General features: G+C 36.6%; 1 protein-coding gene across 1 annotated transcript in view; it reads right to left on the bottom strand.

The window, feature by feature from the left end:
- BBS2 (Bardet-Biedl syndrome 2) overlaps window positions 1–12807 on the bottom strand; it is a 40566-nt gene that overhangs the window by 23060 nt on the left and 4699 nt on the right. Inside the window, exons 2-7 of the mRNA XM_069082438.1 lie at window positions 9133–9360; window positions 7948–8073; window positions 6422–6484; window positions 5541–5618; window positions 3639–3743; window positions 3467–3553 (exon numbers count right to left, since the gene is read on the bottom strand). Coding sequence (XP_068938539.1) covers window positions 3467–3553; window positions 3639–3743; window positions 5541–5618; window positions 6422–6484; window positions 7948–8073; window positions 9133–9360 — 687 coding nt within the window. The remainder of the gene's footprint in view (window positions 1–3466; window positions 3554–3638; window positions 3744–5540; window positions 5619–6421; window positions 6485–7947; window positions 8074–9132; window positions 9361–12807) is intronic.

Below are 12807 nucleotides of genomic sequence, written 5' to 3'. Positions count from 1 at the left end.
CCTCAATCATCCAATTTCTTATTATGAATAACACTCATTGATGGTGACCATTTCCACAGAATGTTAAATGCATCCCTTGATCCCTCGATTTACTCTCTTCCTTTTTAAGGAGCCTCTAGAATCTAATTTTTCATTTAGGGCTTTGTACTTAAATGTTATTCTATGTCTCTGATTTTAAAAAAAAGCAACCAACAAAACAATATAGACCACCTGGAATATAAAACTCTATCTAGTCTATCAGAATATGATTATAGATTTTTCCCACATTCTTTCCACTCACTACATGACCATCTTGAAACCAATATATTATCTCTATGGACCTACTTTCCCCTATCCACTTTCTCTTTATGCCAGGCATTCCCAAGGGCCCAAACTCCCCCTCTTTTGGGGTCAGAAATGGTCCTAAGAAACTCACCTCCCATCAAGTAACCCATTGTCTCTTGATGAAACCCACTTGAGTCCTTCCATCCTACCATACACTATCTTTGGGAAACATACTATAATGTCTGTAGCAGCAAGCACCCCAGCATCCCCAGGGTGTCTGCCAATACAGGTTCTTGGATCTGCTTTGATAAAGGAAAGCAACTCAAAATGGGTTAACAAGCTTACTTTAATCAGTCAAATATGTATCGTTTACCTAGTTCAGGGGAAAGAGGTCAGCACCCCAAACTTCAGAATATACAGACAGAATTATCAAGACAGAAACAGATCAAGTAGATAGTTTCCAAACTGTCCAACCATTACATCCATACCAAATCAATATCTGGGTTTCAAAGCCGGGGGGCTCTGGACAACGGCTTCCCATAGTTTCATCAGATCAAATCACAGAACACTTCTCAAAGTTAGCCCCAAAACAAAGCTACACATCAGGGTTTATATAGCCTTCTCCTGGCTCAGAGAATGTAACAACCTTATTGACTCACTGGCCAATCAAGAAGTATCTACTGAAAAACAAGACTCCCACCCCAGGCTCCAGGTGCACTTTAGCCTAGGGGAAGGGAAGATCTTTAAATGTGCGTTTCCATTACAATGTCCCACTAAACTTCCTCTCACCATATGGAAAACAAAGTCCTACCGCTTCTTCAACTCCTGCTTGTTCCACCAGGTCCTGCCTCCCCATTATTCTCTTTTATCTCTTCCAATGTCAGCAGGCAGGACAAAAGACCCAAAGGACCACTGCTTTCAGATCCTTTTCCCAACCATCAGGGTATGAAAGTGCCTGAAAAACTTTCCTTTGAACATACCCACCCTAAAAAAGGTTACTGTGTTAATGAGGGACTTTGGGTTCTAGTGTGAGAAATATGAATTCAGTTCTTCCCTCTTTTATCCTCCTGGTTACTTTTACTCCTTTTGAAAAAGGAGTATGCCCATAGATACTCTGATTTCTCAATATAAATCAAACAAGGTTTGAGTTTTATTTTGTTTTTTTTTTAATTAACCACTTGAGCCCTAGAAACATATAAACAATGATTTAGTTTCTTAGTTTTGAGGTCGATGTGTTGGTTACTTTTGCTAAATTGCTTTTTTCCTTTAAAAAAAATTGTTTTCACAAAGAAAAGAATGTTAAGTTAGGTTAAGGGTTAAGGAGTAAGGGAAAGGATATATTCAGAAATAAATGTGATACGTAAACAAAAAATCAGTTAATCTTAAAAATTTTTACTCTTTTGTTTCTATCTTTACTTATGTTTGTTTGAATCAAGATTCAAAAGGGGTTGAAGAAATGGCTCAAATTCCTCTATTTTATTTAATATACATAATTTTTCTTTGATGAGTCAATCAGCTTAACTTATAAGAGTTATTATTTTGGTAGGCTAGCTAACCTTTGCTTTCAGAATGTCACATTTCAACTTTTCCTTTGATCTCTCATAAACACGGAGGAGTCTTGATAAATTCATACTCTTTTTCCTAGGTATGTGAAAGTCTTTTTCCTAGATGTCTATATTTGTTATTTAATGCTGAGGTTCTAAAACTTAGTGATGTTTATTGGTGGATTAAACTTAATTTTTCTTTCTGTTACTGTCTTAGAGATTCTATCAATCTAGCCTTTGACCTCTATCTCTAATACTTCTAGGCAGTATTTGTTTTGGTGGGGGTTTTGTGTGTGTGTGTGTGTGTGTGATTTATTGAAATACAGTATTTAGGCTTTTTATTTCATCTTGTTTTTCTGAAAGACCTATGATCTATTTCTTGCAGGAAGTCTACCCTGATTCTCTCTCCCCACCCTTCAAGGGACTTGCTTTGTTCATAATTTATTTAATTTTATATGTATATTCTTCCCCCTTCCCTCAACAGAATGGAAACTACTTGAAGTCAAGTATTGTTTCATTTTTGTCTTTGTATTCCCAAAGCCTTGCCTATGCCTATCGCATAGTGTTTATTAAATGCTTGTTGAATTGAACTGAATTCAATTGAATTCTCAGATTCTTTCTATATATTCTGACTTCAAGGTCAATGTCAGTTTCCTTGACATATAAATAACTCATGTGTTCTTTTCATTTTGTTCTGTCCATTTTTCTTCCATGTTTGCATTCTTTTTTGTTTCAACTTTGCCAATATCTTTTTAAATTTACTTACTATCTGGGGACAATTCTCCATAGTTTGCTCTAAATCTTTCAGATCCTTTTTCCAACCATCAGGGTATGAAAGTGCCTGAAAAACTTTCCTTTGAACATACCCATCCTAAAAAAGGTTACTTCGTTAATGAGGGACATTATAACTCATACAGAAAGGGATTCCTGTGGATATGGACTTAGAAAATAAAAAAGTAACATTTATTTATGTTTTATTGTATTTTAATTTATTTGGTTAAGCATTTCCCAATTACATTTTAATCTGGTTTGATCCACTAGGGAGTTCTGCCAGCTGCCCCCCAGCCATGAGTTTGACAGTTCTGCTCTAAATCATCTCCTCAATTTGTTAGTCTTTTTTATTTCTTTGAGATCTCTATCTTAATTTCCACCTTTCTTTTATTCTCTTTCTGTTCTTCTGAAACATTTTAGAGATTCTTGTCATTTTGACCTATCATTTTGTCTTCACAGTAGTTGCTATAGTACTTCCCCTTTCATTAGGAATTTTCAAATTGATTTCTTTATCCTATTACTGATGCATTGTCTTGGACCCTGTTCTTGACTGTCAACTCATTTTTATTTTTTCTCTCACTCTACTGGTTTTTTCTGTCATGCCATTATTCAGATAATTTCCTATCTATCCTTTCTTACTATTTGTTGTTATTTCAGATTTGATGCCCTTCCTGCTACTTTTAGATGAAGGTGGGGAGCTGGGCTTAGATATGGCCTCTCATTCTGCCAATTTGCTCAAAGTCCCCATTCAGCTAAACTTGAAGCAGCATGCCACTCAATTCATATTTATATGTTACACATGCCTCTTGAAGGGGCTGTGTGTTCTGGTTCTTAACTAGTAAGTTTTGGGAAATTATACTGAATAACTAAATTCTATTTAAACTTACTTTTCCATTAGACCAACCAGTGATTAGTTCACATACTCCATCAGAGTTAAGGTCAAATGCATGAATGCTCACTGCATGATTCTTAGACTAAAGAAAAGAAAGAAACAATTAGTGCAACTCTCTCAATAGAAAGTACAAAGTTGCAGAACAACAGAGGTTGAATCATACTAACTTTAATTCTCCAATATCGCGATGTTTTGTCATAAACACCAACTGTGCCGTTAGAAAGAGCATATCCAAAACGACTGCCATACATTGGACAAAGAGAAGTAATTGTCTATAAAAAGCATACACAAAAGAAATATATCACATGTTTGTCACTGAAATTCTATTTAATCCAAAACAAAAACACAAAATTGCATATTTTGCTATATTTCTTTTGAAATTGAATTTGAATGTATATTCCTAGTATATTTCTACTTCAAAAGTTACTGATGAGATTTAAATATAATTTTACAAAATTTTTGTCCTTATAGCAATAGTAAGTAGCAAAAGTTTTTGGCAAATTATGAAGTGAAAACTATGAAATTAAAAAGAAAGTACTAATTAAATGCATATATAACAAGATTTATAATATGGACAATATGTTACACATACTCAAAGGTTCTTCTAACTTAGTGATTTCTAATAATCCATAATAAATAAAGGATACCTTATAGCAATTCCAAATTTTAAAATCTAACTTTTATGCATGTGAGAAATACACTTTGCTATGCATTGAAATGTTCTTTAAAGTGGGAAACAAAATGTATGTGTTTATAATTATATTTAGTATGTATATATCAAATACATATATAACATCATTGCAAAGAAGTCACCCATAAAGAGATATCTTTTAGAGATAAGTTGAAACTTTAACCTAAATATTAGCATCATATGATCCTGAAGTTTTGCTTTCTAATTCTAACTCTGATGCAAAAATAGATAATCAACTACATGATCTATTTTTTACATTATATAACTTCCTTTCCACCTACATCATTTTTGCTAAACCACCCACTTCATTTAACTCTGAACACGGAGCACTAATGTCAGATAGTAGAATTACTTAGCCTGGCATACTCTTTAGCAGTTCTTAGCACTGCTCATCTGCCAATTAATTATGATTCTTCCAAATGGGAAATACTAACAGCTGGACCAGCAATATCCCTTACTAAAAGAGAGAGGAAATGGCTGTATAGACCAACATTTCTACAGATTCTACATTTTAACAAATTAGATCTCACTTTCCCCAGAATCTCACATTAAAATCCACAGACTCATAGATTTAAAGGTAAAGAGAACTTAAAAACTCATCAAGTTCATCCCCTTCATTGTATAGATGAGGAAACTGAGGCATAGTGAGGTCAAATGACTTGTTCAAAGTCACATAACCATTCTAAGATAGGACTTCAAATCTGGTGTACCCTATACAATATGTATATACAACAATGTCTATTAGTTCCTTATTAATTCTGTAGTACTTTCTTTTTACTTCAGTTAACCTCTTACAGAATCTTACAGAGAACTCTGAGGTCATCTAGTCCAACCTTGGCCTGGACTCTCTGGCCCCTGGGGCTGCTGAGAATGGCATAGCCTGTCTCCTAGGACTCCCCTGTCTTGGAGTTATGGTTCTGCTCTTCTAGCAAGGGGCTAGAGGTTTTGGCTGTGCCTGAGGCCTAGACCCTGGTCCTCTGAGGAGCCACTGAGGGAAGGAGAACCTGGCTGCTAGGTACCTACTGGACTTCTCAACAATATTCCCAAAAAACATTCCCAGCCGCCACTTGAAGAAATCCAGTGACGGGTAACCCACTGCTTCCTCTAATCCCTAAATTAAAAGGTCACACTGAGAATTCATTCTGTCTCATTATCATATTACCCCAAACCCAGAAGAAATCCTGAACATTTGTCCATGTACCTTCCTTATTCCTGTTTTACTTCATCTATAAAGCAAACAATTTAAATAGGTTTCTTACATCACTGTTTCTCTATAATGAGGAGACAGTTCATCCTAAAGCCATAACAGACTTTTCTATGCCTATCTATTTCAGGATAATTCTGAAAAAACACTGACTGTTTTTAGGTTCTCTCTTACCTCTGTTTCTGCCATTTCTGCCACAATCTCATCTTCTTTAAAAACCCTGATGTCAAAATCCTCAGACCCAACAAGAAGCTAAAATAAAAAGAACATGATTACTCAACTCTTCCTGTGAACAGGTAAAGGTTACAGTAGATACATAATAAATTATGATAGCACTTTGTAGGGCATTCCTTCCACCTAAAATACAAACATACATACGATCTGAGGCAAACTACCTTTATCTCTAATTCAAAGGCTAAAACGTGATTAGAATAGCCCACACAGCTATCCTATCAAGTGGAAAATAAGAAAAGCCTAGTTGCATTTTCATAATCTATGCCCAAAAATGTTCCCTGGTCGTCTCCTTTCATTTGTCAGCAGCTCCCTATAGATGGGATCATGGTGTCTAAAGTCAGAGTTCACTATCCACTGACAAGTTTGGAGGGTCATTATTTAAGCACTAAGGTGTCCTTCTACACATGCATGATTTAAAAGGCTCCCAATATATCTTAATTCTTTTTTTTCAAATCTCCGATGGACAAAAGATTTAAAGGAAAACTGAAAGTTGGTCAAAACTAAGAATACCCACTAATTTGGTTTCTAAGGCATCAGAAGCACATTGTGAAACCCTGTGATTAGGGTTTATTTAACTCTTTTAGACTCTAGATATTAATCCTGTATTTCAAAACAATATAACCCAAATCTAAAAATCAGATATACAAACAAGTCATCTAATTGATCAGAATAGGGAAGAAAGTCAAATGGGTTCTATTACCTATTAACAGGGTAACAAAAAAAATTAGAAATATAACACTCATTTCTCAACATTAATATCACCGTCACAAGAAAATTTTTCAACTGGATACATAGGAGAAGAAATCTCTTCCCCCACATACCTCTTTCTTTCCATCACCATCAAAGTCGCACAATGCTAAGGAATGAACATTGTCTCCAGTAACCTAAAATAAAATCAATATTTGGTTTTAAAATAAAACCAAGAATCATTAAAGTTCCCTCTTGTCTCATTTAATACATCTACTTTTGCCATATGGAGAAATAAGAAGATTTAATAAAAAGCCATAGTGTACTAGTCAGACTCTTTTGCCATGTAGAGAACAACAAATATAATTGTAGCCAGGTTTGAGTCACTCAACAGGTCAATTACAATGCATACAACAATGGCAGCAACTGATATTTTTATAAAAATGTTAAATTTACAAAAGTACTTCCTGTACATTCTATTTTCATAGTTACCCTGCAAGGTAGGCACCACGGTATCATTAGTCCCATTTTGCAGATGAAGAAATTGAGGCTCTTAGAGAACCAGCCATGGAGTCAGGAGGACCTGAGTTCAAATCTGTCCTCAGACACTTAACACTTCCTAGCTGTGTAACCTCAGGCAAGTCACTTAACCCCAATTGCCCTTCATCCCCCCCCCAAAAAAAAAAAGCAAAAAAAAAACTGAGACTCAGAAATATTCAAGTGACTTGCCTATGGCCACACAAGTGGTCAAGGGTTAGAGCAGAGGCAGGACTGAAACTTGAGCTTCTAGCTTAGGTTTAGTGCTATTACCAGATCACACAATAGATAGAAAGAGAGATGGACAGATAGACAAAGAGATATGTATATATGTACACACATATATACACACACTATATATATATGTGTGTGTGTGTGTATATAGATCGTTATAGGTATAGATATACACATACACATATATAAAAACTAGTTCTCCCTATTGTTTCCCTCACCCTGAAAGAGTAGGGGCTACTCAACTCCAATTCTATGACTGACAGGCAACACAGGACCTTTGGCCAGAGATGCTGGTTGCCCCACACTCACAAGGACTCATTATACTGATGCTGGCCTTGGTGTGGATACCAATTGATTTAGCCCATTGCAACTCAGAATTCCTGAGCCCCCAAAATTCCCTGCCTCTGCTTCTCCAGGAGCTGGGATTATAGGTATGTACCAACAAGCTCAACAAGTCACGAAATATTTAAAGAACATCATAGGGAAGACAATTATTTACCAGAATTAAAAATTCTTTTTTTTTTTAAAGCAATCGAGGTTAAGTAACTTGCTCAAGGTTACACCGCCAGTTATTTCTGGGTGTGGTGCTGAGTATCTGAGCCTGGATTTGATCCAGGTCATCCCGACACTGGAGCCGGTGCTCTTACTCGCTGAGCCACCTGGCCCCCCCTAAGCAATTAGGGTTAAGTAACCTTGATTAGGGTTAAGTAACTTGCTCAAGGTTACACGGCCAGGTGTTTCTGGGTGGGTGCTAACTGTCTAAGCCCGGGATTTGATCTCCAGGTCTCCTCAACACTGGAGCCGGTGCTCTTACTCGCTGTGCTACCTGGCCGCCCCCAGAATTTAAAATTCTTAAAGGCACACAAAGGGAACTTTTTTAGCTTCATACCGTCCAAAATAGATCATTTCCTTCATAATCAAAGCCCTGAAGAGCACAATTTCCACCAATAATCGCAAGAGGTGATGGAATATCTCCCAATGTTCCAAGTACTATTGCATTTGCCCCATCTGTAACCTAAAGAAAAAGAAAAATGACTCACATTTAATGAGGCACCTACATTTAAATCTGCATTATTTTATATCTACAGCTTCCAAATTATTTAATAATTATTAATAAAGAGCAGTTCATAGCATTAGATACAGATCAGGATTGCCAATAAGGAAATCCAGGACAGAGAAAATAAGTGGCTTACTCAAGCCTAAGATAGCTCCAGGATTAAACTCTACTCTCTCAGCTCTGTTAACAGGCTGCTACAGTAAAGTGTTGGCCATCAGAACCTCTGGAAAATAAATCACTCTAGATGGTTAATTTTATCCTTTTGCTCATTAAAATTTTCTTTTAAATTTTTAACCATTTTGGATGGAAATATTTCTAAAAAGTATTATGCATAAACCTGCCTTTTTAAACAGAGAACACTGAATAGAATCTAACCTTTTCTTGATATATCAGGGTCTTTAATTTTATACTACAACAAACATCCACTTAAGTCCTCCTTCAATACTTCATTATGATATGAAAGTGACCCTAGGTTCTAGAACATTCTGTCAATATGAATTCAACCAGGCTGGATGACTTCAAGCACTAGACTACATGCCTACTGTCCCAGGACCAGCCTAGCAAAGTTGGAAGAAAATCATCACCAAGTTTGTCTCAGGATGATTAATTTATCAAACAGAGCAACTCATGAATACTATCCAGTAAGGCAGGGAGGAGGGTAGAGGAAGGGAGTGTTCACACTGAGGACATAGAGTCCCTAAAGTAACAATGTATCCAAGTACTACCCAGATGCTCCCCAGGGCCCATAGAGGTTATAGGACTGCTGGCCCTAACACCTGAGAACTGTGGGGTTTTTGAGTCTTGGACCTACTTTTTATACTTTTATTGTTTCCTCTCTCACTGTCTGAGTGTGAGCTGCCATTTTCACTGCTGTCACTATATCTTCTGCTTTCATTATTCACATGATTGTGAAAGAGGGAATGGGTGCAATCAATGGGATTTTTGTCTATTTCTGTGGTTTATATAAAGTGATGGGCATAAACAGGTAACAGGAATTAACTATCACAAAATACTTGCCTCTCTGTAAAATAAATCTGAATTGTTGTAAACATCATAGGCCAAAAGATTAGTCTGGGTTCCCACCAGAAGACAATCATATCCTAGTTCAGGGTTCAGTATTCCTGCTGTAAGACAGCTAACTGCCTGGTTAATGTTGAGAAGGGAAACGTCTGCATCAAGGGGACTCTGGAGAAGACGAGGCGTGTTTAAGTGCTGGCTACGTGCATGAGGATTGTGAATAAAAACCTAAAAAAAAAAAACAATTACATGTTATTTTTACCAAATACTAAAAATTTTAAGTAGCTAACAATCCTAACCATTCTGTATCAAGTAATAAACTTTATAAATATTCATAAAATGGAGTCTCTCTCTAATATCAAGACAGATAACTATGAGTCACAACCAATGTTATATGTGGTATTGTTAATGAGTCATTTATTCATATGCAATTTTGTGTAATCCCATAGACAGTATGGTCCATGTGGTTTTCCTTGCAAAGATACTAGAGTGGTTTGCCATTTCCTTCTCCAGTGGATAAAGGAAACAGAGATTAAGTGAATTGCCCAAAGTCATACACAGCTAGTAAGTGTTTGAGGCTGGACTTCAACTCAGGTCTTTCTGACTCTAGGGCCAGCACTCTATCCACTGAGCTGCCTCCTAATGTTATATGTACCAGTGGCTATTGGTTCCCTAAGAGATTGTCAATAAACACACTTCTGTTGTTGCTTACCAATATAACTGACATGCAAAGCACCAGCACTTCAAGCATCCCAGATGCTAGAACACCTATATTAATTAGCTTTACATACAACTATAGACTGTTAGCTTCTAAGAATATAATTAATGTATATTCCAAAAGATCAGATAATAAGCCCTTCTGTAGTTCTTTGATCCAGGAATCTACAAATTAATCTTTTAACCCTCAAAACATCCTGACCAATTGGGATATCTCTGAGTCATAAAAATTCTATTAACTTTCTGAAGACTTTCATAGCCAATGTCAATGAGATAAAGAAATAAATGCTTTACCCAAGGGCAACCAATTCTACAGTTTCAATCATTACCAATGTAACTAACTTGTGTACTTTAACAAGTCATTTTAACCTCTCTTGGCCTTGATAGTCTCATCTGTAAAATGAGAGGGCTAGATAAGATGACTTCTGAGGTCCCTTCTACTTCCAGCATCTCAGTTCTATGATTCTAAATTATTAAAGACATTAGCATTGTTATGAGGGATGTCATGGTTTAGTGCATGAAGAAATGGCCTCAGTCACGAAGACCTAGATTCAAGTCCTGAATCAGGAATTTATAGGCTATGTAATCCTGGGCAAATCACAACTTCCCAGTGCCCCTGGCAGCTCTTTAAACTATAAATTCAAAGCAGTTGCCAATTTGCAATAGTGGAGGAAATAGCCTTACCAAGAGTTCTCTATACGACTGAAATCACTGGAGTAGTACAACAAAATGAAATTAACACCAAAAGATTCTTTAAGTGATACAAAGATAATACTGGTTGTGGAATAATATATTATTCCACAATATAATATAATAATATATTATATTATATATAATATATATATAATAAAATAACCAAGGATAATTTCATAAAGATTTTCAGTATTTAGATTCTATCAATGCATGTAAAATTAATAACTTATGAAACTTATGTTTTTAAGGAAAAAAATTATTGCTGCTTCCACATTTTTCCTAAGACAATCTACGCAAATAATCTTCTTAGTGTATATTTTGCTCAAATAATACTAATTATAATTTTATAACAATCTTAAACACATAAAAATAAAGTAATAAATATAGATTTTTGTTAAGATTACGTACAATTTTCATTTTTGTTACATCAAAGAATAATCATAATAATATTATTCTGATGGGTAGCTTGTTTTTTGGCACAAAGTTCCTTGGAAAAGTGAATGAATGAATGAAAATACAATTATTAGGCATTTATTACGTGTCAAGAATTATCTTAAGTTACAGGGATAAAAACAGAAAAATCAAGGCAGTTAATGTTCTCTAAAAGAGAGAGATAACACATTTTTAAAAGTTCAACTACAGGGCAGGTATAAAGGCCTAGAAGATCTACGGTAGCAGGGGCAGATGGCAAAGCCTGGAGGTCTCTGGATTACATTAAATGAGAGGGGAAGAATGCACACTGATATGGGGCAGTTGGCAAGGCCTACAGGACAACAGAAGGCAGTGGCAGAGTAGATAAAAGGCCCGGAGATACTCTATCTCATCAGAAGGAATGGAGTTCTATCTCTTCTTCTGAGCCCTATGAGTAAACAAACAGCTGGAAAGGAGGAAAGAAAGGGGAGAGGGTGCCCTAGGTGGTAGACCAAGATTGACAATACTAGAAAGGAGCAAGGGCAAGAGACTCAAGTAAGATGGTGGAGGAAAGAGCCAAGATGGAGGAGTGATAGGAGGCACTGAGGTAGACTCCAGTCCACAAATTCCACCATATAGATGTAGAAAATGTACTAGACCAAATCCTGATGTGGAAATCCAGGAAAAGTTGCAATGAGTCATTTATCCAGCCAAGCATGGTACTGGTAGATAGGGGGACTGGCTAGTGGCGGGAGCATCCCTCAAGCAGAACATTCTAACACCCAGGGAGAAGAAACGGCAAGAGGCCAAGAAGAGGTCCCAGACTAAACCAGGGTTCCGTTAGACCCATAACTAGGAACTATGATAGAGAGACAGGCGCCAACTGGCAGCTTTGTTGCCCACTATCCAGTTGTGGATCACATACCCAGGGCAGAGTGAGAAGGGGATTTGCACAGTAGCTGATGTTCCCACATAAGGGAGGCCTTGGACAGTATACCAAGAAAAGAGGAAATTCAGAAGCCAGTTGCAGCACAGCAGCTCACCCCAGGAACAGAGCAGGGTCTCACTACCCAGCCTATAAGACCTTTATGGAAACAGGATTTCCAAGCACCCCTGATAAAAAAGACCAGAACTATGGAGAAAGACATAAAAAGGTAAACATGAATGAACAATGATAAAAGAATAAACAAATATAAACTGCTTACATTCAAATATGGGGAGGTGATATATGTGTCCATTCTGAGGGGGAGGGAGAACGAGCTGATGAAATGTTTTTTAAGAAAAAAGAGGCCAGGGTAGAGTTGAACTGCTTCACTAATGGGTCTAGATGAGGAAGGAAGGAGAGCATAATCTATGCAGGTTGATGGGCTAGGAAACAAACTGAGGGGTAGAGGGACTAGAAGTCACAGTGAGGGTGAAGAACTGGGTTTGTGGTTGCAAAGAAGAGGGAGAAGTGTAATGACAACAGACTGTGGTCAGATCAAGGAATTTCAGAGTTCATGAACATGAGCATGTGGTATTTTTTTTTTCCTAAGAAGGCATTTTTATACTTAGCAACTCTATACATAAATTTAAATGATATAAGCAATCTCTTTTATGTTACAGACATTGCAGTTTATTTTTGCCTACTAAAACATCTAATTTTATCCAGAAAAATACTGGTTTTGCCAACATATTTTGCATGTACACTTTTAAGATACCATCTCGATTTATTAGGTTTCATGTTTTCTGCAGCTGAGGAAGTCAAAGCAAACACTGGGTTTTCCTTTCTATCAAAATCAGGGACAAATATGGTGTATCCTATTTTCAGTATTTCAGTTTCTTTCTGTCTCTTGTTTTTGTATGAGTTTCACT

The sequence above is a fragment of the Petaurus breviceps genome, unplaced genomic scaffold, assembly GCF_028583685.1.
Source record: "Petaurus breviceps papuanus isolate PSGF00001 unplaced genomic scaffold, PetGlider_PUasm1.0 166, whole genome shotgun sequence".
Classification (NCBI taxonomy): domain Eukaryota; kingdom Metazoa; phylum Chordata; class Mammalia; order Diprotodontia; family Petauridae; genus Petaurus; species Petaurus breviceps.
This window is presented reverse-complemented; position numbering and strand designations above follow the sequence as displayed.